The 25,066-nt window shown below is 35.8% G+C and overlaps 1 protein-coding gene across 1 annotated transcript in view; it reads left to right on the top strand.

Annotated features, from left to right (window-relative positions):
* Positions 1 to 25,066, top strand: part of LOC145670275 (protein O-mannosyl-transferase TMTC1-like) — a 2,166,608-nt gene that overhangs the window by 467,602 nt on the left and 1,673,940 nt on the right. Inside the window, exon 2 of the mRNA XM_081738705.1 lies at positions 3,523 to 3,700. Within this exon, the coding sequence (XP_081594831.1) occupies positions 3,523 to 3,700 (178 nt within the window). The remainder of the gene's footprint in view (positions 1 to 3,522; positions 3,701 to 25,066) is intronic.

Here is a 25,066-nt window from a genome sequence, read left to right as displayed (position 1 = left end):
ACTGTACCTACTACTTCTTGGTGCTAAGTTGAAATCATCATCTCTGTATCGTGGAAAAATGCTGTTAAAAATACAGCAGGAAGTCGAAAATCCGAACTAATTGAGACCACAGGTACTTTAGATTTTCAAATTGTTCTGATTTTCGAAAATGACCAAGAAAATGCAATTTAGACAAATATACTGTCGGTATGCTCTTTTGTCGATATAGTGGTTGTACAGTATATACAGTAATGACAATACCTACGTAAGGCTACTTACATTTAATGTTTCTGAAGTACCTGCTCGTACACTAAATTACACAGTTCTTGTAACTCACACTCAGTGGCCGATCTAGAAGGTAAAAACTGGGGCGCGAGTCTGACTCCTGACTATGATATGTATATCTTGAGTTTATATAAACTTTCAAAATATATAAATAATAGTTTAAATTATCTCTGTCACTCAAAAAACTGGGTGGCCTAGGTCCCCCGGCCCTGACTTAGATCCGCCACTGCTCACACTTAAAACTTAACTTGTATAGGCCTAAGGGAAAATGAAAATAAATATATGTATGATGACAAACAATTACATATAAATGAGCTTTTGTGAAAACACTGACTTGAGACAATGCCGACGGACAATCCTATTGTTTGTTTATCGCTAGCGCGAAGACAAAATGTAAAAAGCTGCTAGGAATCGTGTTCGGATTGTCGACGTCCTACTGTATAATGTGACGAAATATTCTGTATTATGAATCGAAAGGGATGTTGTCAAAACTTTTAATTAAAAATATGAGCACATCTACTAAAATATGTAGTACTAATTAATTTGCGTCGGATCAGCCACAGCTCTAATCACTTCTTCGACATCATCTATCATACCTTTGGCGTATTTATAGTCATTTTCAACTGATCTGTTTTTATCCGAATTCTCAGAAACAATAATACATAGAAATTCATCCCCACCTTCCGCTCGGTTATCCATAAAATGGGAAAACAAACGAGGTAGCTCGTGTTTGCAAGAAAGTTCGGACTCAGGATTCACAGTGTGCAAACATGTACACCTAATCAATGTAGAGGCTCTTCATGCACACCTCAAAGTGATATTTAATAAACCTGCCATATTTTTTCATGAGAATATGGGACATCTTCCCCCCCCCCCAAATTTCCAACATAATCCTATGAGCTGTAGCTCTGGTTATGAACAACAGCATAAAAAGTGAAAGTTCCCCAGCTGCAGCTACTTTTTTGTCTTCATTCTCTGCAATTAATTATACGGATTGAAGATATTTACAATGCAACTAGAAAGGATCGGCTTAAAAACTCAAGGTGACGTCTCATAAAAATGCTTTACGGGAAAACAGTATGTAAATCATCTCGTTTTATTTAAATCATTGTTACAATCTACCTTCTATATTCTTCGTGCGTTTATTAATACGAATTTATTTAATTATTTACTTGGCTGTGTTTGCTAAAAGTACGTTTGTTAGTATAATCTGATGAAAACTTACATCGTTTATCTCCTTGTATTGTAAGGACCGCATTTTCACATTTCTGAGTCCCAAACCAAAGCACAATTCTGCGCCCCTAGCCTTTATTTATAATATCTGTTATCTTGCATTGTGTGCAATGGAAAAAGTAGCATGGAAAATTTGTCAGTCAACATGATAGTTCAATTTCCTTGCTTTCCGAAAAGGGAACTTCTCCTTCAAGTTGGAAGAAAACGTGCATTTCGGTTTAGGCATTCTCGTTCATACAAAATTCGAACACTTCACCTGTAATGTAGGCTATTATCAACAATAGCTCAGCTGGTGCACTTTATCAAAGATTTCAGATTCAATTTACTGCTGACGGACAACTGCAACTCTGCGCTGCGAGTTTATTAGCTTGCTCGCTATGAAATCCGAGAGGGTCGTGTGATAATTTGATCCAAGCTGTAACATGTCACAGCTTATTGTTCATTTACTAATACAGGGTCCCAGCTATTGTCAAAATTTTTAATTTTTCACTTTTCGATACGCTAATATTGAGAGCAGAAACGAGACAGTATTAAAATAGGGGACATTTGTCTATACGACTAAATTTAAGGGGACACAGTACACTCGGGTCCAAAAGTGGGACTGTCCCGTTTCTTACGGGACGTCTGGCAGGCTTATATTTAACCATAGAATGAACGAAATACAAGGAATCACAAATATTGTAGAATGAATAGAAATCGTGTAACTCATAAATAAACTCAGTTATTTTCCATTTAACTATTTCTTCTTTTAAATGTTTAAAAGCTCTTTTTTCACTTCTAATATTATATATTGACCAGGCCAGAACATTCCGACTTATCCTCAAGTCGAGAAAATAATAGACAACAACAGCTTTTTACATTAATAAGTGGATTACTAAATAGTTTGGAATATTCTTGCACTCTTTAATACTACAGCAACTCTGCGGCACCTTATCCACGTAAGTGTGATTATCCATGCAGTTGTGTATTGCCTTTATATATTGCATATGCATGAGCTTTTCCTTGAAGTTACTTGACACTTTTAATTACAATAGGATTTTTTGTACACACACACACACACATACACACACACACACACACACACATATATATATATATATATATATATATATATATATATATATATATATATATATATATATATATATATATATATATAGATAGATAGATAGATAGATAGATAGATATTTGTCCACCTCTGTCTCTAAACCATTAATCCAATTATAAAAATATAGAGGACTATTTTCATAGGAAATTTAATGTATTTATAGTTTAATTTTGTACTTGAAATCTTTGTGTTGACTGCATAGTTTTGGAGATACTTAAGAAAAGCTTTTTAAAAAATCTATCTTTAAACCCTTCTCTACCTCCCGCTCACCTCGCACTACCGGGGACATAAAACTTCTGTCACCCTAGTATGTATAACAGTGCAATATTTAGAACCACATGAGTTATTTTTTCTATATTTTCTTCGTTAAATGGACTAGCAGTCTGAAAGAAAAGATTCACCTGTTACTTCTCTAGTGTTGAAAAATGCAAGGTACTTACTACTATGTGTATGCATATGCTTACCAATGGAAATTGATATTTTATTAAGAAATATTCTCTTTAAATTACAGTAGAAATAAACGGTCGTGTTTAGTTGGCTTAAACTAAGCGTAAGGTGACGAAGCGTAACTTATAGGACTATACAGTATACATCAGTTCAGTGAGAACTTCATCTTAAGGTAACTTTAAGGCAATTTGTCATCTTCATGTAAAGTGCCGGTAAGTATGACATAGTAAATATGAACCTGTACCAAAAATAGTAATCACAACCATTCATTGGAGCAACCAAAACTGTTTCTAATGTACTGCACGCGTATGCTTTGTTTCAATCTAGTTATAATGACAGCATATACAATTAGATGAAATAAATAACAACAAATATAATGTTGTATTTATGATTTATCTCTATTGAATTATTAATCAAAAGATGTAGTATATACAGTATTACTTGTTAATTATTTATTTTCTTATTTTCAGGACAAATTATTTCCTTTTTGGACTACAGCCATTTTGGTATCACGCATGTAATGTGATTCTACATGCAGTAGCGTCACTACTATTTACAAGAGTGTGCCTAGCCGTAGCAGGTTTAAAACCAAAATTTGCTGGCATGGCAGGAGCATTATTTGCTGCACATCCGATCCATACTGAAGCGGTAGGTTATTATTAAGATTTCAGTTATTTAATAGAATCACCTTTTTAACATACATTACAGTTGTATAACAGAAAATAATCTAGTTCCATTTTAGTTTTTGTTGGATGATGCGAATATTCAAACGATTTTATGTAATTTTGCATTTATTCAAAAGTTGAATTTGGTTGGAGTTAGTGTGTGTTTCAGTAGCGACTCTATATGAGACTTGTATCTACAGCTTAACGTGGAACCGGACCACATGAGCTCCAACAGGAATCGAAACAGAAATAACGTAAACAGAAAATTCGATTGATTGCACATGTTGGTTACGAAAATGATTGCACTGCTGTGGTTAGAAAATGTGCATATAGTTAAAATAAACCTGTCGTCAAACGTTCTTGCGACTATATGATTCGCGTAATCGTGTTTGACGCAGGAGACCTGGCTTCAATTCCCAGTGGGAGCTCATATGATTGGGATTCAGTTAAGGAATAGGTTCACGTCTCATCGTAGCTTTGGTGCTGAAAGGGTTACTAAACTCCAATTCAACCAACAAAACCTGATCGTTAATCTGGTAAGAAAGTCAACTTAACTTGGATGTCCCATTAGACAGAAGTTGTTCTACCATTGCCGTGGTAACGATGTGAATTTTTCAATTCTGTTTTATTGCATTCATTGTTTCTCTCTGAATCTGCACTACCCGGATATTTTGTTTAATCCTGTATGGATATATGAAATACTTATTATTTCTATTAATCCTAATTTTTTGAATCACTCTCAACACCGAAGCGGTACAAAACGTGGACCTACAGCTTAACTGGGATCGATATTACATGAGCTCATGAATCGTACCTAATCTCCAGCGCCAAGGACGATTACGCTAACTATATGGTCACGAGGAATTTTAACGACCAGGTTGAGGTTTATTTTATCTACATGAAGACTTTCTAACCATTAGATTGCAATCACTCTCTTGTAGTTTACAAGTGCAATCATTCATATTTTCAAACACAAATTATAATCAAGCTTTTTAATGTAATATATTTGTAAATTTTTACTTGTACAGAGAATAAGTTGGCAAACGTCATCTCAAGGCAAGTACAATAATAATAATGATAAGAAGAAGTGAAAGAAGAAAACATGATTCTAATTATTACTGGAAACTTTTATTTGGGTAGAAACAACATTGCGTGTGCTTATAATTTTCGGAAACAACATTTGGCGCTACATGAAAGAAAAAAGTATAATATTTAATGCTACATAAAGGGAAAAAGTGATTGCTCATTTAGGATCACAAACTGACGAATGAAGTGATTTTTAATGATCACCTTCTTTTTTAAGTAGATATATTTATTAATTAATATTTTAAATTATTTTCCCGTATCCCAAGTCTCTTCATAAAAGTTTTGCGCAAGTACCAGAATCTCGAACATGAATATTTGAATTATACGAGTATCACATCTAATTTGTAAGTAATTTCTTGATGGGACTGCAATAGATCCCATAGTTTTGGAGCTTTGGAAATTTTAAGTTCAATTTCCGTCGTTTTCAGCAGCCTTTAACTTTAAAACAAAATGCACTATTCTCTAGATGTGTAGGAGAGAGTGGAGTAAAACCGGGAAATTGGGTGCAAACCGGGTACCCCGTTCTAGTCTTTGTATGCGCTGCGATCGCGCAGAACTCGGACGAACTACGTTCCACCTTTACGAAGGAGCAGTGGCCACCACCAGAACGCAATAGACTAGCTGCTTTTGTTGCTGTGAAGAAAATTCAGTTTGAGTGTTTTTTTTTTACGATTTTTGAAAAAAAAAAAAACTAGACGGGTTATGCTGCGTTCCTGTTTCTGCAAGAGTAAAGGTATGTATCTGTCTTTGTACAATATTTAATTACCTTCATTATCAATTCTAAGTAATTGTCTGTATCGTTTTCTATAGTCAAATGACGCCAGGTGTGGTGAAAGATGTACTTGCGGGGCAAAACCGGGTACTACCCGGTTTCGGCTTTTGTTTTTCTAAAACATAGAAAGTCTATTATTATATAACCCCAATACTTTTATTTGACCATATTAGTTTACATTGTAAGAGGTTACGAAACAAGATATATTAAACAATAAAACGTTGTTATTGTACATAGACCTAATTATTATTGTAAAATATTCATATTGTATTATATTAATGTTTAATATAATACAATAATAAGATTTTACAATTATAACCTTGCATTTTTTCCGCTCCCGTGAATTGGTTGGTTGGTTGGTTCCACTTTTACGTTCTGTATCAGGAATGTGGCTATATGAGTCGGAGTCTACTGCTTAAAGTGACAACTCAGCGACTACTCGGGTTTGTATCCGAGGTGTGAAGCCCTCAGCAGCATTTGAAGCAAGAACGGAAGAAACTGCAGTGGAAGTTCCACGAAATCCTCAAAGCCAGCATCAAGACTCTACAAACAAGAAAGGTTTAATAGTTAGTCCTTAAAGATCCTGCAGCAAGCGTTCCTAATGTGTCAACATCATCGAATCAACACCTTCTGAACCCAAAACACTCAATTTATTCTGCTGTTCTAAGTCCTTAACACCTAACTTTAAACGTGTTTCCGAAACATCATTCAATGTTTCACCCTCTGAATTGATGACTCCCGCGTACACTGAGAGAAAGACGCAGCCGAAGGAGAACAAGAGAAAAGGAAAAACAGTCATTTTGACGGGCTCCCCATACAAGCATCAACTTCAGACAGCATTCTAAGAAAAGAAAGTGAAAAATGAAGGAAATAAGAAGAAAGATGGACATAAGATAAATAAACGAATCAAAGAAAAGACTTTTTTTTTAAAGATGCCAAGAAAAGAACAGACAGAAAATAAGAGACGAAAACAAAAGAAACTGAAGGAGCAAATGTGGGATTACTCCAGTGAAGAGGACGACGATACTGCCTGCATTTACTGCAGTAAGCTTTACTCGGACTCCAAAAGTGGTGAGGGATGGATCTGATGCATTCGATGTCGTTGTTGGGCCCATGAAAGGTGTTCTGTGGCCGAAGAGGGAGGTGACTATTTTACTTTCGACTTGTATCAATAGGCAAAAAAGTAAAGACAAAGACAAAATTTATTAACAACTCATCAAGTTGTACCCTTTTAAACTTACTCCCCTATATTTTACAACAATAGTTATCTTATGTTAATAAAAAAGAACTTGAATTTTGTGGAAACTTTTAACATTTTTATTTTCTCATAACAATAATACACCGTACGTCTACCCGGTTTTACCCCACTAGTGCAAAATTCTGTTCCTTTGCGGTAAAAACGGTGATTTCTGGAAGCTTTCAAGCCTTAGAGTCCCGGTTTTATCCTACTCTCCCCTACTATATTCATTGCACATCCTTTGCTTCTTTCGAGGTTCTCTACAGGAGGACGATTTTTGTGTCGCCACTATTTCAGCACTTGTTATATACTGTATATATATATATATATATATATATATATATATATATATATATATATGAAACATGTGTATCATGTGTATGTATTTAAAATATCCAACCATGGATGGACATTTTGAATACATTGCATGCGTATTGGTTGACTGTGAGTGTATAATAAGTAATTAATACAACCATTTTGAAGTCAAAAGTTAAATATAAGATCAAGAAATTCATAATTCATTAAACATGACAAGATATGAAAAGTTTTTGTCATAATAAAAATGAATAATTTTAAGGTAACACTTGTTAACAATATCAATTTGTGACACTGAGTATGGATTTCTTATGTTATGGGAAAAACATAAATATTTTAAGAGTCAGTGACGTGTCTAAGCTGTTCTTTCTTCCTGGCGTGACTTGACGCTCTTAAATGTAATGGAATTAAAAACACGCATATAGATCTGTATGGAAAACAGAAAATGAAGGTGGTTTCCGGGATGCAGGAAGTGGTTCCTGATGGACGTTAGTATGGAACAGTTCACTCTTGTATCTCTTCACCTACATTAATGATTTCCGACCCCTCCCATTAACTTCCTGCTTTTTCTCCAAAAGTTAAAAATTACTCTATTCCTGCTCCGGACAAGACAGTTGGCAAATCGATCAGCATCTTTTAATAATTCAAACAATATTTGAATACAGAAATTCCTGGTTTCTATTCCTTTACAGAGAGATAGGTCTCCCGTTTCTTGAATGTTTCTTTCGCTGATGTTTTAACTTCAAACTCAGAACATATCAGTCACCACAACCAGTTTTCCTCGCTCCCGTCTGGGACTGTCCGTGACGTTACAAGTCAAAAAATGTAAATAGCTTTTCTCTTTTGTCATCTCTCCGTGGAACTTAAACTGTCCCAGTACAACAGTGAAAAGATATACAGCAGTGAACTTGAATGATTTTGACGCATGTCATTGTGAGTTTGTTGCAGTAGAGTAGTACTCTCCTGGTCACATCTGATTAGAACCTTGGGATAATTAAATTATATTCTACCACTTACTATATCAAAGGTCTAGACTAGTGCTATTCAACCGGGGGTACGCGAAGAGTTTTCTGTGAGTACGTATCCTAAAATAAGCATATTTCCAATATTTATTGAATGATCATAGTTGGAGAATTTATTGAATGATCAGTGCCACTTCACAACTCCTTCAATTTCCATCAACATATTTGTGTGAACAGAGTTTCTCTGCATTAACATCAATAAAAACGAAGCACAGAATTCGCTTGAATCAAGAATCAGCTCTGATTGTCACACTCTCGAAGATTCGACCAAGGTTCGAGGAGTTGGCGTCTCGGAAACAAGCTGTTATCTCAATAACAGATTAGTTCTAAAGATTCTTGTAGTTTTTTTGAATTTTTAACAATGTCCTCACTATGCAAATTAGCAGGAAGGATGAGAGGGAAATCCTCCTCAGTAGAACTGGATGTCTCCCATACGTTTTGAAATTGCCTATGTTAATTTTTTTGGATGTGCACCTTATCCCCTCATAAATAGTCTTTTGATTGGCACACTGATTGTCCTTTTTCTGTTGGGTCTCTATTTGCCCCCTTTTTAAGCAACAGAACATATGTATTAAGTTTAATAAGTTCATTTCGATTTAATTTTAAAAACATTCATAAGTACACAATTGGATGGCAAACTATGTCTAGAGATACGAGAGCTATAAAGGTTGAATAGCACTGGTCAAGACCGTCCTGTTCTTTGATTTTATCTAACCTGAAAATATCTTAAGATATACAGTGTAAAAGCCCATAAAGGATTCAATAGGATAGTTAATATAAAAAGGAGCCTATTTGAATATTGACATATTTCATATGCATTTCTTTAATTTCGTATCAACTTGAAAATATCCGAGTCCCCGAATAATCAATGAACTATAAGCTCTGAATACAGGTGTAGCACTATCAGCATTAAATAACTGACCCACTAAGTTCAAAATTTCTTCTCATGTAAGACAGAAAAATAAATAAATAAATATTTTGTATTTTAAATAGTCACCGTTGCAATACACGTTTTGTGACATGTACTAATAAGTAAGAAAACATTTTTATTGTTTTTGTAATAAATGATAATTGTTTCTTTTTATTTATCTTCTTCTTATTATTATTATTATGTTAAAGATTGTAATAGAAACATATCATCATTCTCGAAAGAGAAACTATTTGTATTTGTTGCTTAGTTGATATTACGTCCCTGTGAGCCTTGAAGTTATAAGAAACGGGAACTGTTTAAATTGAAATCTGAACCACTTCTGGATTTGTATTCAAGGCAAGTATTGCCACCGATAATCAAAAACGGGACTGTGTGCACAGAAAAGAAAAGCATTAGACACATTTTTTTTTAAAGTTAACTGATTTATGAATGTCTCAGAAAATTTTTTGTATTGTCTGCCTTTTCTTTCTAGGTTTATCTGATCAATTTACCTCGTCTAAAGTCGAGAGAAATGCCTATATTCTTCAGTAGGACTCAAATCTATAGCTGATTTTGTCACAAGATTTGAGTACGAAACGTCATTACCGAAACTTATAGCAGCTAGGACCTCACAGGTTAGATTTTCGCCTGGCGAAAAGCTCACCGTCCACTACCTCACTGTACGAAATCTCTCCATTGTGATTTATTCAGTGTAGAATGTTTCTTTATTTAATAATAATGTTGAATATCCCTATTGTGTTACGCTCAATACATTCGGTATGTGAATTAAGAGCCCTTTTTATAAGGAGGTAACATGAACTGGAAAGCAGGCTTTCTTCCAGATTTTTTCCGAAGGGAAGTTGGTAAATGAAATTCTGAGGCGCTATATTGGAACACATATATGGGAATACCTTGGATACCGCAGATTTAAATAATGCAGATTTTACTCTAATACGATTTTTATTATTACGTGTATCAAGTATTGCAAGTTGAATTTTCAATAGGTTTGTCAACTATATTTTTTAAATAACCGAACTTTTATTATCATAAATTTGTTGTGATGAACACATTCAATTTAAACCTATCGAAAATCGACATCGAGCACTGCGATTTTATACAGGGTGGTAGGTAACTCCACCGACAAACTTTGGGAGGCGATTCCTTATATGAAATTAAAGAAAAAAGTTCTAATAAACATGAGCCGAAAAATGGCTCCTTTCAGAGTTATGATCCATTGAAAATTCGAAACGTCATTTTTCAAAACTCCCTAACTTAGAATCTATAGGACCTATCCCAAGCGGTTTAAGGAATTACCTGGTACCGGTGAATTTTGAAACATTGATATTTAGGTAGAGCATGTTCCAGTTCCTGTGTAATCCCTTGAACCGCTTGGGATAAGTCCTATAGTTTCTAAGTTAGGGAGTTTTGAAAAATGATTTTTCGAATTTTCAATGGATCATAACTCTGAAAGGAGGCATTTTTCGGCCCATGTTTATTGGAACTTTTTTCTTTTATTTCGTATAAGGAATCGCCTCCCAAAGTTTGTCGGTGGAATTACCTACCACCCTGTATAGCACGGAATAAATTAACTGCGTTATGCAAAGTATTCATGTATATTCATTTTGGTCCATGAGGCTCTTAGGATTTGATATACAAAGACTACTTTTTCGTAAGTCACCCTGACTTGTATACTGCAAGGGCTGACTTACATTTCGCTTGTAAATACCCAAGTTATTTTTTGCTTATTATATTGGGATGGGGGCCTTCATGATGGAATGAGATGTTTTAATGGTTGCAAGTGATGACCATAATCCAAGAGGACCGCCACAGCAGTAGCGTACGCAGACATTTATTTCGGGAGGAGTCCAAATTAAATATGAGGGTATTTTATATTAAAATTCCCAAAATTGGCCCCAAAATTAGGCTAAATTTACACAAAAGTCGAAATTTCGTGGGATTTTGGACCCCTATAACCCACCCTCTGCGTACGTCCCTGCGTAACACATACAAAATTGCCGATTTTTTTTTAATAATATATGATTACGATGTTGTACCTCTGAAAGTTAGGAATTGTCCATCTAGTTTTCTTCTATGCGGAAAAAAATGCCGAACATTCAGATTTAGTTTTTTTATTTGATTCATTTTATTTGAAAGTTTTTGGTGTGTGTTGTATGATTTTAGATGAATGAGTTTAGGAGTACATTCCCTTTCATAGTTCATGGGTACATCGATGTTCCCATTTTAATTGTAGAGAGAGGTTTTGGCTCATCCTTTAAACTTGGAAATCATCAAAAACTCAAAATTTATAAATGTTCTCTAGTAGAGGGAGAGCTGGCTCACGTTTATTTGGCTTACAAAACTGTACTGGACAATACCTGTCCTGGTATTGAGCTTTACTAAGCGAGTGATATGGTTCATTCTTGCAACTAATGGAAAACTAAGATGACGCTAGTATTCCAAGATGGCTGCCACGAATACGCATTGTTAATAGATTTTTACGTACCGTGCCGTTTGAAAGAAAATGAATCTAGTTAGGTATACACACGTTCATATGACCACATGTTGTAATAAAAAACCATGTTAGAGAATAAATTACAACAAAATCACGTAGCGACCAAGTGGTAAAACGATTACTTACACATACTTTTGGCACTTGTTTATCTATGGAAGCAGGATCGTAGCCATAATAATAATACAGGGGATTAAAATTATTATTATAAGAGTTCTAATTTGAGTACGTCTTACGTTTAACCCTTTATAGTTTTATTTTCATTATAAACTAGCGTTGATTACCCGCTTCGCTGGGTTGAAATAAAAACTTTAAATGCAAAACTCCTTTATAATTTTCTTCCCCCCCCCTCCCCAAGTTGTGGGGTTGAATTCGGATTTAAACGGTATTAGAATTGTAGCTGTTAGTCTCAGAGATCCCAAAAACTATGAATTTGCACTAATCGGCCATTCTCGATCCTTTTTAAATGTCTTTCTTTCCTCTAAGTTGCATCGTAAAAATGAAATGATAAAAACAATTCCAGGCTTAAATCTTATCTATTTTGAAAATTTGATAGAGATCGGTTGGATGGTTAAAGAGTTATTAAGTCACAAAGGTAGTAATTTTCATTTTCATTCATTTTTGTATATCTCCTCCGATGCCCCTGCCTTAAGTTGCACCTTGACGGTACATTGAAATGATAAAGACCACCCCAGGTCGAACCTCATCTATGTTGCAAATTTGCAGATCGGTCTCGTATCTCAAGAGTTATTGGGCCTTATGTACAGTCGTTCTGACGCATGATTAGTGCCATACTAAAGAGTTCGACTAACATTTGTTTCCTGCAATAGTCAGACCTTTAGTATGATGCAAATCATACGTCAAAACAACTCTGCATAAGGCGGATTAAGTTTTATTTTTTAATATATCTCCCTCCTCCCCATCTCATACGTTGTACCGTCAAAATAAAATGACAGAAACCCTTCCAGGCCCGAACCTCATCTATGTTGAAAATTGCATTGAGGTCGGTCTAGTGTTCAAGAAATGTTAAATCACAGACTTTCATTTATATATATATATTAACAGGTCAGTGGCGGCGATTGGACGTTAAAAGTGGGGGGACAAGGTATGATTTGAATATTTGTATATCAATGTTAGTTTACCTGGTTGATGCTAACAGTTTGTTTGTCGAAAGGTTATATAACTAATAGGATACTATATTTTTCAGTTAAAATACTGTATATTCTATTTCATATTTTATTAAGGAAATTGACAAGAACAACGGAAGTAGGTACTAGCTCTTTGTATTCTTAAACAATGAAAGTGTAAGAAGAGATTTGATTTCTTGCTCATGAACATCTTAAAATTCTGTCTGGAAAATTATATGATCAGATTATTTTATAACGAACTTGCAAAACAAATAAATAGAAAGGATAATACAGGGTTAACCTAAAGAAATAGACAAGTTATACTATGTATAAAATTTTTTTGAGCAAAAAGATTTTACCTGTGGTACAGCGGGGGACACTTCTAAATGGTACACCTTAGCCGTAAATCTTCATATGGCTGTACCATTTAGAAGTGTCCCCCGCTGTACATGCATACATACTTGAAGTTTTGCGGCTGACAGTTTTTCTTTTGTTTCAATGACGGGTATGTGACGTAAGCGGCCCTGCCCTCGAACTTCACATTAACGTGGCTTGGAGGAATATGGCGAGTCAAGTTGAGAAAGCTGTGTTCCAGAAAATGCAAAGACAAATTCAGTTACTGTAGTGCAACGTCATTTTAGGACAAAGTATGGGAAAGAACCACCCACACGATAGTCCATTTATGACTGGGTGCATAAATTTGAAGAAACAGGTTGTCTTTGTAAGAAGAAATCCACGGGAAGACCTCCAGTGTCAAATGAAACAGTTGAGCGCGTTCGTGCGAGCTACGCTCGTAGCCCGAGGAAATCAACGACACGTGCAGAAAAAGAACTTGATATCCCTCAAAAGACTGTTGGAACATTCTATGCAAGCGTCTCAAGTTCTATCCATATCGACTGCAATTACTGCAAAGTTTCAATGAAAGTGACAAACAGCAACGTACAGTTTTGCGTGTTCATACAAAATCTTTGTGAAGAAGAAATGCCCTCATTCAGCTGCTTACATTTGGGGACGAATCAACATTTCACACTAGTGATGTCGTAAACAGAGCAGATTAGGGACTCAGAAAGGTTAACGTGTTTTGTGCTGTATCGCCCAAAAAGGTGTATGGACCGTTCTTTTTCAAGAAGAAACTGTTACTGGAAGAACGTACCTGCACATGTTGCAAATTTGGTTGATGCCAGAACTTGAAGAAAATAGTGACAATTTCATATTTGTGCAGGATGGAACCCCACCTCACTGGCATTCCGATGTAAGGGGTTATCTTGACGAAATTCTTCCTAGGCGGTGGATTGGCCATTCAACTGATGAGAACATGACTATGACTCAATGGCCGCCATGAAGTCCAGACTAGGGCTGTTCCGATAATCGAGTAATCGATAACAATTCGATAAAATTTCAAAACCGTTTCATCGATAAATAATTTTAATTTTATCGAATTATCGAACTTTCGAGACTCTCAAAATGATCGAGACTCCCGAAATGTTCGAGACTCTCGAAATGTTCGAGACTCTCGAAATGTTCGGGACTCCCGAAATGTTCGAGACTCCCGAAATGATCGAGACTCCCGAAATGATCGAGACTCCCGAAATGTTCGACACTCCCGAAATGTTCGGGACTCTCGAAGTGTTCGAGGCACTCGAAATGTAAAAAACATTAGACAACTTCGAGACACTCGAACTCTTCGAGAGTCTCGAATTGTTTGAAAGCAGCAAATACAGAAATATATCAATATGATCGCATTTATCGAGTCGCTTGAATATTTTGAAAAGTTCGGGATTATCGGAGAGTTCGGAAGAAACAATGAATTCGAGGTTATCATAGTTGTATATAATATGTATTACATACATGCAGAGTGTTTATTTTAAAGCTTCTCTCCTTAGCAATGAAGTGAAGGAAAAGTTTTTTCCCCACAGATCTGTATAAGGTTTAAGCAGTCTGTCAGAAGAGAGAAAGAGGAAGAGAAAATATGCATCACCTGAATGGAATTGGAATCCAAGACACCATTAGTCTACTAATAGTAACTTGAGGGTTTAACCATGATTTCGAGGGTTTAATTTAAAGTTCTGTATAGAGATAGCTGCTGATATAGGTAGAGGTAAGGAAAGTCAATAAGGCTGGAGACTTATCAAACTTCCGTTTCAAAAATTTACTCTCCGGCGCTAGAATGCCTTCGAGTATTTGAGATTGTCGTGAAACAAACCATGAGAATTTTGGGTGCGAAGCTCCCTATTACAGGCCATGCTATCTGTCTGTTTGCATATGGCATCCGACGATAACTTTCGAACGGATGTCCGATTTTGATGGAACTCATTTTAAAATGCTCTCATTTGCTTTCACCAGACACCTATTGTTTTGGTTGCCATACTACAAGGGGATTTTTCCCGAATTGAAGTATTTGTTCATACTTTGGGCGTAGGCGTGTGAAAGCTACGATAACTTTCGAATGAATTGTCCGATTTTAAAGAGGATTGGTCTAAATGCATATGTCAGGTATCTGTTGCTCTTGGTTACTTTACGATATTTGATTTTGTGCATAAGATGCCGTGCGGCTCTGGGCATTACCAACCTCAGATTCAATGCGTACCTGGGAGGGGGATGCGGTCGAAGCGTGGTGCCGACAACACCACATTCATCTACGACTGAGGGCACACTCCCTACATGCCCTCATGGCATGGTGCTATGCACAAGGAAGAACTTTACATATGGCAGAACGAAGACTAAAGGAAAATGAAATGAAGTGAAATCTTCCAGTTTAATGACCTACTATTATGTCTGTTAAGCTAAGAGAGAAGTATGATTAAGGCAAGTGAATGATGATGGAATAATTGGTGGAATGGGAATGTGGAAGGAAACGGGAGTATGGCCGAGAAAACACATGGACACGATGTTGTCCACCACAAACTTACTTGGTCGGCGATCGAACCAGGGAGGGACAATAGGGATGAAGGGGAAAGGGGAGAAAAACACACATCCTCTGACTTACATTTCGATGGCTCTAATTCAATTTCCATATCAAATTAAAATAACTTCCGATCACTTCTTAAGGAAAAATAGAAAACATTATTTCCTCAAGAGTTGTCTCAGCTGCTTCGTATATTATTGCAAACAGACTTTCAAAGAAAGATGGTCGTGCAGTTACTTGCTTTGCAGTTGTTGAAAGAAATATTAGACCCTATCTTTCCTGTTGTGTCCTGCATACAATAGACTACTTATCACTGTTTCTTTCTTTTCCGAAACAAGAAGCCAATGTCTTTGAAATCGATTGCGATCACATTGCACTTCGGTTGTAATCATATTTTTCTATGGGAAACAAGGTTATACTGCTAATTCAATGAAACGGTGCTGGAAAGTGTGTTTAAGTTACTATAGTGAAAATGTCAGCAAAAAGATCATGTGGGATATTCGGATCATTCTGAAACTTGGATATTTGGATAGGGCACATACTAGTTCCTAAATAAAATCTTGACCAGACTACGGTAGATCCTATAGTATTGGAGCTATGAACATATAAAGTTCATTTATTCATGTTTTCGGCAGCCTATAACTCCAAAAGGAAGCATTTGTGCACCCAGGTTGGTCTATACTTTTTGTTTTATCTTGGTCTCAGGATAGGGATGCCATATTTTGAAATTAGAAAAGCGGGGAATTCTAAACCGTAAGTACTGATGTGAATTTGTGTATTAGAAATACTGACGATCCTTCTGACCATTTTTTAGTGTTTTCTTTGTTAAGTGACACTTCCTATGTACTATTCTAACAAAACTAAAGTAAAGAAAATTTAGTTTTTGCCTTTAATGTTTTATTAAGTTCAACAAATGTGAGTCTCAAATTGTAAAGTAAGTATTAAATAAGTATTACAGTAAAATATCTCTAATAAGGATTTTTGTAAGACAAGTTTAAAAAAAAAAAAAAAACAAAAGCAAGCGATATATGGCGGATGTTGTTCATACGGTTTTCTCTCTAAGGAATACAAAATAATTTCTAAACTTTTATCGTAAGAAAGCTAAAACATATTTAGGAGTCTTGGTCCATCTCTTATAAAATTTCTTATCATTTTCAAAGATTTCTACTTGAAGTCATACTAACATACGAAAATACCATAGTTTCACAATATATGAAATACAGTATAAACATTTTAAAAGAAACAATACTAATAATGAATCTAATCTAAACAATATGCTAAGGATCCGTAGGTTCAATTTGCAATCATTTCTGAATATATAAAAACTAGTTGAACATATAGATTACATAACAACATAGACGTGTTCAGTTGAACTGGACAGAATGTTATCAAAGAAATACGCACCCATGAGATCATTAGTATTCATGGGTTGAACCAAAATGTGTATGGTTATGCCAAATTTTTTACATTTTTCATTCCCTTTAACTTCCTTTAAAAAATCTCGATGGCATAAAATCTTATCATAAAATTCTACGCATGATACGTCTTTCATATTGTACAAAACCAGTAGTAATAATTTGACAGTTTTTGCGTTCATCTTGTTTCTGTCATCTGTCCATTCGCGATTGAGATTGACACAGAAATGTATCGGTTTACGTTGAATATAACAACACTTTATCAACAAAGTCGTCTTAGATTTTCCTCCAATCCAAAAAAGCGGGTGGTTTTTCGTGATTAAGAGATGATTAAGCGGGGGACGAATATAAGACCTGAAAATCTGGTGGTATCCGCTAAAATTAGGTAATGTGGCAACCCAAACGTTGGCGGTGTTGTTTTGAAACACTCTATATAAAATAATGCACCTAGTTATTCTAAATTGATGCAAAACTCTTACGTTTTTAAAACCTACATTATTCGTCCAGGAAGCAATCTGCCTCCACCAAACGACGCTTCTGGATCCGCTAGTGTGTGGATTCATCATAATGTATATACAAACCAACTATATAGAACATATACTACACTGTATATTCACTGTCGAGGAAATAGATTTATTTCCGTTTTTCACCTTCATTAAACTTAGTGATGATTTCAAGGTTTTCCCCGCGTAGTCTTATCATACGTCCTAAATTCAAGCCCGATCCGGTAAATTGTCTGGGATTAACTAATGCCCGAAATTTTAGGGAAAATGGAAGACTGGGAAATTTCGCTGTCTTTGGTCAAGTGCTTGGCTTGCAATTCTGTCTTGTGCTGATATTTATGAAAAAATCAATAACGATAAGGTGTTCTTCGCAAGAATACTTTACTCAGGAAAATAATCAAGATAATAATATAAAAAATATATTTTAAGTATAGAAAATGAGCATAAGCATTTTATTAAGTTAAGATTAGACTTTTCTTAACTTCTCAATAAACACACACATCATTCTTAAAAATATCCAGAAATTATGGTAATCCTACCCCGGGAGATTTTGAATACACGGAGGGTGAAAGTAGCAAAAATACTGGTAAACCACGGTGAACATGATCAGAGATATGTTTGTGGGGAAATATTCCTCCTGAACAACCCCTGAAATCACCACTGATTTGACTAACATTTATTTTACTGAAAGGTTAAAGGGGGAGTTTGCGCCCAAAGCATCATTATATCTGATTGCGGCAATGTGTGAACTAGTGGCCATTAAGAGAAAGCAAACACGACAGAAGATAACACATTTGGCTTAAAAATAAAATTTTGCTATAACATTTTAGCAACACCGTGCGTGATTAATATGGTTGAGGTGTTAGGCGTATACTATATCGTATGAAGAGCAAATTACCGTATTTGTACGTTTAAGACCGTATCTCTGGCAACACTAATACACTAGCTGTTAGCAAATAACAAACAAGAGATAAAATTGAGGGGAAAAAATGAACGCTTTCTGTGTGTGGGGGGGGGACGAAAAAGCAATCCCTTTCTGCACTCTTTCCTTTCTCCTCACAAATACAACTTTGCAATAACTTATCAGGTGAAAAATGTTTGATTAGTTTGGCTGCAAGAAGAATCATTGGAGAGGTGAAGGAACCGAACTGTCCATCACTACTTTTGATAATACCCGAAATTTCAATAATACTCGAAATTTCGATAATACCCGAAACTTCGATAATACTCGAAATGTCGATAATACCCGAAACTTCGATAATACTCGAATTCCGATATTACCCGAAACTTCGATAATACTCGAAATTTCGATAATACCCGAAACTTCGATAACACTCGAAATGTTGATAATACCCGAAACTTCGATAATACTCGAAATTTCGATAATACCCGAAACTTCGATAATACTCGAAATTTCGATAATACCCGAAACTTCGATAATACTCGAAATTTCGATAATACCCGAAACTTCGATAATTTCAAATACTCGAAAGGTTTCGAGTAACCGATGACAACTCGATAAATTTTCAGTCCCGAAGTTCGATAGGTCCTCAGCCTTATCGAACACCCCTAGTCCAGACCTCATACCGTGGGATTCCTTTCTGTGGAGTTTCAGAAAAGATAACGTGTATGTTCCCTCCCCTCCCTCAGTCTGACGGAACTCAAAGAACGAATCAGAGATGCTGTTGCATTGGTGGACAGTCAGACTTTGATGCGTGTTTGGGAAGGATTGGACTACAGACTAGATGTTTCCCGTGTAACCAAAGGATCACACATAGATCTGTAGTTGTATCACAACCACTTCCTGATGTACCCTACAACTCACGTAAGTTACGTTACCATGTAATTAAAACTCTTCATTTGGGGAACCACTAAAGTTGCCTATTTCTTTTAGGCTAATCTTGTATTACTCAGTAATGAATAATGAGGCTTGTTTTGCAAAAGTTACATAGAAACTTTAATGAATCAGGGATTAATGAACAACTTATATTTTTAATTCCATACAAGGCATTAAATGTATGTTATTACTCTAGAAAGATAGTAAGCTTCTCGAAACATTTTCGTTGCCATTAGGTGCAGTTTTCACTTTCTTGGAATACATCTAAACTCAACAATACTTAGAATCAATCCACACTCCAGTTATACAAAATAATCCTGAAACCTAGAATTATGTTGAATTCAGTAAATTTAATTGTATATACCCTCGTACACCCCTAAACACACCACTTCACTCGTATATTACACTGTAAAACAATGAAAAAGGTAGTAATTCTTTCTTATTGCTCTGTTTTTAACCAATATTCCTTGTTATTAGAAAAGAAAATACATTTTAGTCAATTGTTATGCAATTAAAGAATAACTTGTGAAAGTTTTTTTTTTTTTCAGTGTTATCTCAATTAGTTTCAAAGCGACTGACAAACATTGTAAGAAGAAATGAAGTACGCTGGAATCATTGTGCTCCAATACGTTAAATTTTGGACCATTTTCAGTGGCAATTAAAACGCAATTCCTATAGCTTTCTTAACACAACGGGAAGAGAACTAACTAATACGTACTCACGCAACGGTAAATATATGGCATCATTCTTTTCTATGAACCAGTGATATATATACAATAACTTTACATTTCCAAATGAAATTATATGCATCAATGCGTTACTTCAAAAAAGTGGGGGGGGGGCAACTGCCCCCCTTTGCTTCCCCCTAATCGCCGCCCATGTAACAGGTATACATCCATGGACAGTGTTCAGCAATATACATGATTAGAATTCATAAATGTTGCTTCTATAGACTAAACCGTCTGTTCAAATTATTGTTTTACATGTACACTTATGTGAAAAATTATTGTCGCATGACTTTAAATCTGTTGTTGTGGGAATATAATTTGATATCAAATTCGACCGGTACTTCTTGAAATGTTGGTAAGTGTGTAATCTGCAAAGACATGTATGTGGCAATTTTCATGTCAAAAGAGTAGTAAAAAAGAACAATAAAACGGAAATAAAACTTTCTTGTCCATTTAGCAATACTTTGTTTTACTCTTTCAAATTTTCGTATTTACAATTCTTTTCCTATGAAATTTACCACAAATATACATTTCCCGATTATACACATTGTATCACTATTAAAAGTACCCTACAAAATCATTATAAAATTATATTGACAATTATAGATATGCGAGGAAAACAATTATAGATATGCGACAATCATTTTTGACATAAGTGTACATAGAATATATCCTTCGTACGAGGAACGTTTTTAAAGTAAAGTCTGTTCGATAAAATATAAAAAAAGTGCGACTGTTCTTTATTTTGTGCAAGCAGGGTCGTTTAGCATTTTTTGAGTATAAAGAGACGTCATTAGGAGTAGCATCAACAATGCGTGAATTTCGTAGTGTATAATTGAAGAGTTCAAAAGAAAGGAGCGAAATAAGATCTGTAATTCGATTTCCGACTGGTAGGAATGTCAGCGGGACGCCAAATCTGTGAGGTGTATGTTCAAACGCCATGACGGATAGCAAAGTTTATGAGAGGGTGAGATTGTTTGAAGAAGGACGTGAGAATGTTCATTATGAACGTGATGGGCCAACACTGTAATCACTAACGATGTTGTGCGTGTGGTAGAGATTAAGATTCGTGAAAACAGACGATTCACTATGTCCACGTTATCACAGAATTTTCTGCAAACTTCAAGTTCTGTTCTACAAAAAAAAAAAAAAAAAAAAAAAAAAAAAAAAAAAAAAGTTGGAGGAATTGGCGTTTCAAACTTTTATATCATGGGTATGCAAACACTTTTCTTCCGATACGACAAATATTTCATCACCAACGAAATTATGTTGAAGTGTAGCTCAAGGTATATAGAATCACCTAAAAATGTAATATACTTGAAATGTTTAGTAGTTCTTCTATTATTATGAAACAGACTTTAGTTTGAAAATGTTCCTGGTAAAACTTCTTATTTCGAAAGTATTATATAAAGTACACATTCCACTGGAGTCTCGTGACAATCTTTCGGTTCCACAACGTTAGAAAATTCTAGTCCTATAATTCTTTCAGTATTCTAAATAAGTAAAACTGGAAAATCAATAAAGGTAACTAAATATACATGAACATAATAAAAGGTACAAATAATAACAATTGGTCCATTTCATTTGTATATGACATCAATTTAGCTGTTCCTCGGAACAGCCAATTTTATAATAACTCTTTTGAAATCTAGCTTTTACCATTTTTCTGTATTGATACTATAGCAAATGCACTGAGATGATTTTGAATTATAGCATTTCCTTAAATGATTTTATATTCTTTAAGTTTCTAAAGTGGACATATCAGTATTCACTACGATTTTCAGAGCTTTTTTCGTGTGTGTGTGTGTGTGTGTGTGTGTGTGTGCTGGAAGATTCTATGTCTTTTTACGGATTCATAATCAATTTCACGACGCTACATTAACGGGGTCTGCATTAAACTCGAACCGTCTACTGAGCTCACTCCTGGCTAAGCGTTATCGTACGCGCCTTTGGCCGGGAGACCCGGGTTCTATCCCGGCGGGAGATCATGTGATTCCGATCCATGTTAAGCTGTAGGTTCACGTCTCATATACCATTGCTCCTGAGGGAAACGCTAGAATCAAATCAAATCAAATCTAGACTTCTGCTGCCTTGCGTACTTGAATTGACAGGAACGCTGCTTTCTTTTAACTGTTAATACCAAGGTAGTGTACAATACAAGCAACATGCAATAAACCAAATTATTGACAGATGAAGAGGTGCGTTTAGTTACGAATGTTTTATCCATATGTTCTTAGATTGTTGTCTCAAGACATTTTATGACTGTTTATTTTGTATTTATGCTCTCTGTCAGAGGTTAGGTTATTGTGATTTACAGTTTAAAAATGAGATTACAGTAATGTCTTCGATGTTCTCCCAACGGGAATTGAACCCGGAACCTATGCAGTCCTTAGACAAAAGAAGAAGGCAGACCATTCCATGAAATCAACCAAACCACGGAAAACACTAGTTACCTGAATCTTCAGACTCCTAATGAAGACATGCAGCGTGTACAACTAACTAATTCTATGGCCTATAGAACCCCTAAGTTCAATGCCGCGCTCATGAAACTCCACTGACTTCTATCCTTAGCCAACTGAATCCAGTTTCTACTTTGTATTCTTATTTCTGTTAGATCCATCGTAATATTGTCCTCCCATCTGCCACTAGGTCTTCCTAGTGGTCGGTTTTGGATTGGTCTTCCAGTCAAGACTTTGAAAGCCTTTCTACTTTCTTCCATTCTAACTACATGACCTGCCCACCTAAGCCTCCTAGACTTGATGACTCTAACAGTGTTAGGTAAACTGTATAAATTATATAGTTCCTCGTTATGAAGTTTCTGCTATTCCCCATTCCCGTTCCTCTTGGGCCCGAATATTCGTCTCAGGATGATGTTCTCAGTCTATGTTCTTCCCTCAGAGTAAGCGACCGTGTTTCGCAATTATACAGAACAACAGGCATGATATTCTTTTTATATATTTTAAGTTTCAAATTCCTCGACAGAATTCTTGACAAGAGATTTTGAAGCGAATAGTAACACGAATTCCCTGCTTTTAGTCGACATTTAGTTTCTTTGTGAATATGATTTTCGTCTGTTAATATTGATTCTAGATATTTGAAAGTATCCACTTTATTAAAAAGAATTATTTATTATTTTAACGCATCCATAATCTGCCGTATTGAGGTCCCGATGCACTTCCATGTATTTAGGATTCTCTGCATTTACTTCTAAACCGATGTCCCTCCAAGCGTTTAACAAGATCTCTGCATTTCTTTTTATTGCTCTCCTACCATCCATTATTAAATTTACATCATCAGCATATGCCATAACCTGGTGAATACCATTCAACTCTAGGCCCTGGTTGCTATCTTTGATTTTCCTTATACCGTATACCAGAACAAAGTCGAATAATAATGGCGACAACGCATCTCCTTGTTTCCGGCTATCTTCGACGTGAAAGCGAGTGGACAAAAATTTTCCTACCCGGACTTTACTTTGGGATTCACTTAAACATATCTTAATTAATCTAATTAGTTTTCTCGGTATTCCAAGTTATGTAAGAACGTTATATAATGTTTCTCTCCTAACCGAGTCGTAGGCTTTCTAAAATCAGTAAATAACTGATGCACCTGCGTATTGTATTCCCACTTCTTTTCGAGTATTTGTCGAGTATTATTGCTCTTTGTTCAGTTTGGTTTTACAGATTTGATCAAAGATGATGTGGGTAATTGAAAATTTACCCACGATCCACTGACCCACTACCTACCGTGACCCACTCTGATCCATGATCAACCACCCACCGTGGATCACTCTGACTCACTACCCACACCATGACCCACCACGAACCACTGACCTACCAAAACACATCGTCATCAACTCTGACACATGATCCATGGCCTCTTCTCTACCGACCAAAAAGTTTATACTTATAATAAAACCAGGTTGCCAAATTCTAACTAATCGGAGTTTGAATTTCTACGGTCAATCCCTCAAGGTCCAATTACATGGTCTAATTATTTCCGTGTTGGATTATCGATACTTTTCAGTGGAAAAACTTATGAAATTTGAAAGTTCCAAATCAAAATAAGTAGACGAACATACAGAAGCTAACATCACAATTTTGTGTCTATTTTTCTCACAACTTTATGGGTTGATTCCCTGTGCTCTAAGCGCTCCATATAATAAATTTCAGCAATTATTATAAAGCGCATGGTAAGTATATATGAATATATGATGCGAAGCACTGTATTTTTTGTTAAGTTGAGTTGAATTGATTTTGAGTTTAACATCCCTTTCAGCAGAGCGGCTATATGAGAAGTGGACCTACCCCATGCCGTAAACGTCGCCAACACCTAGTGGTCCACTTGCGGGTAAATGTCGATCGTCAATATAGCGACGAGTCGAAGTATTGCCGCTAGTGTCCCATGGCGGCAGGGTTTCGTCGAGTCGAAAGAGATATCTCGAGTCGGGGTGTTGAAGTTACCACTGCGTAGCAGCGATGACTTCGTTTTGGTGAGCGCCCCTTCGATTCGTCGCGGAGAATCGCAAAGGGACCAACACAAACTATCGCCAGTCAAGTGCATGCGGTTATTATTATATATTATTTTTTCCTGACGAATTGTTCCTAAAGTGAACTCTGTGGGTCGAGAATAACCTCTGCCTCAACATCATGAAGTGAAAAATCTTAAGTGTGATAATTGTATGAATTTAGATGGCAACTGTCGTTGATCATTAGAAAGTGAGTATTGGAGAACTATGAAATAGACACGCGTTATTTTGTTATAAAATTACATGGCGAACGCATTTTATCTTATCCCAAACAGTTATCGTCTCATATATACGGTTAGAAGAGCAATCTGGTTGACCAAATTAAGAAGATATCAACGATTTATCCCTTTACAAGTGACGTCTCCTTCATCGCCTCCGTGGCGAAGTCGGAAGTACACCCGCCCAGTAATCATAAGGTTGGTGGTTCGAGCCCTCTCCAGGGTAATTCTTTGGTA

Source organism: Thermobia domestica, chromosome 14 (genome assembly GCF_964235325.1).
Source record: "Thermobia domestica chromosome 14, izTheDome1.hap1.1, whole genome shotgun sequence".
In the NCBI taxonomy this organism is placed as follows: domain Eukaryota; kingdom Metazoa; phylum Arthropoda; class Insecta; order Zygentoma; family Lepismatidae; genus Thermobia; species Thermobia domestica.
This window is presented reverse-complemented; position numbering and strand designations above follow the sequence as displayed.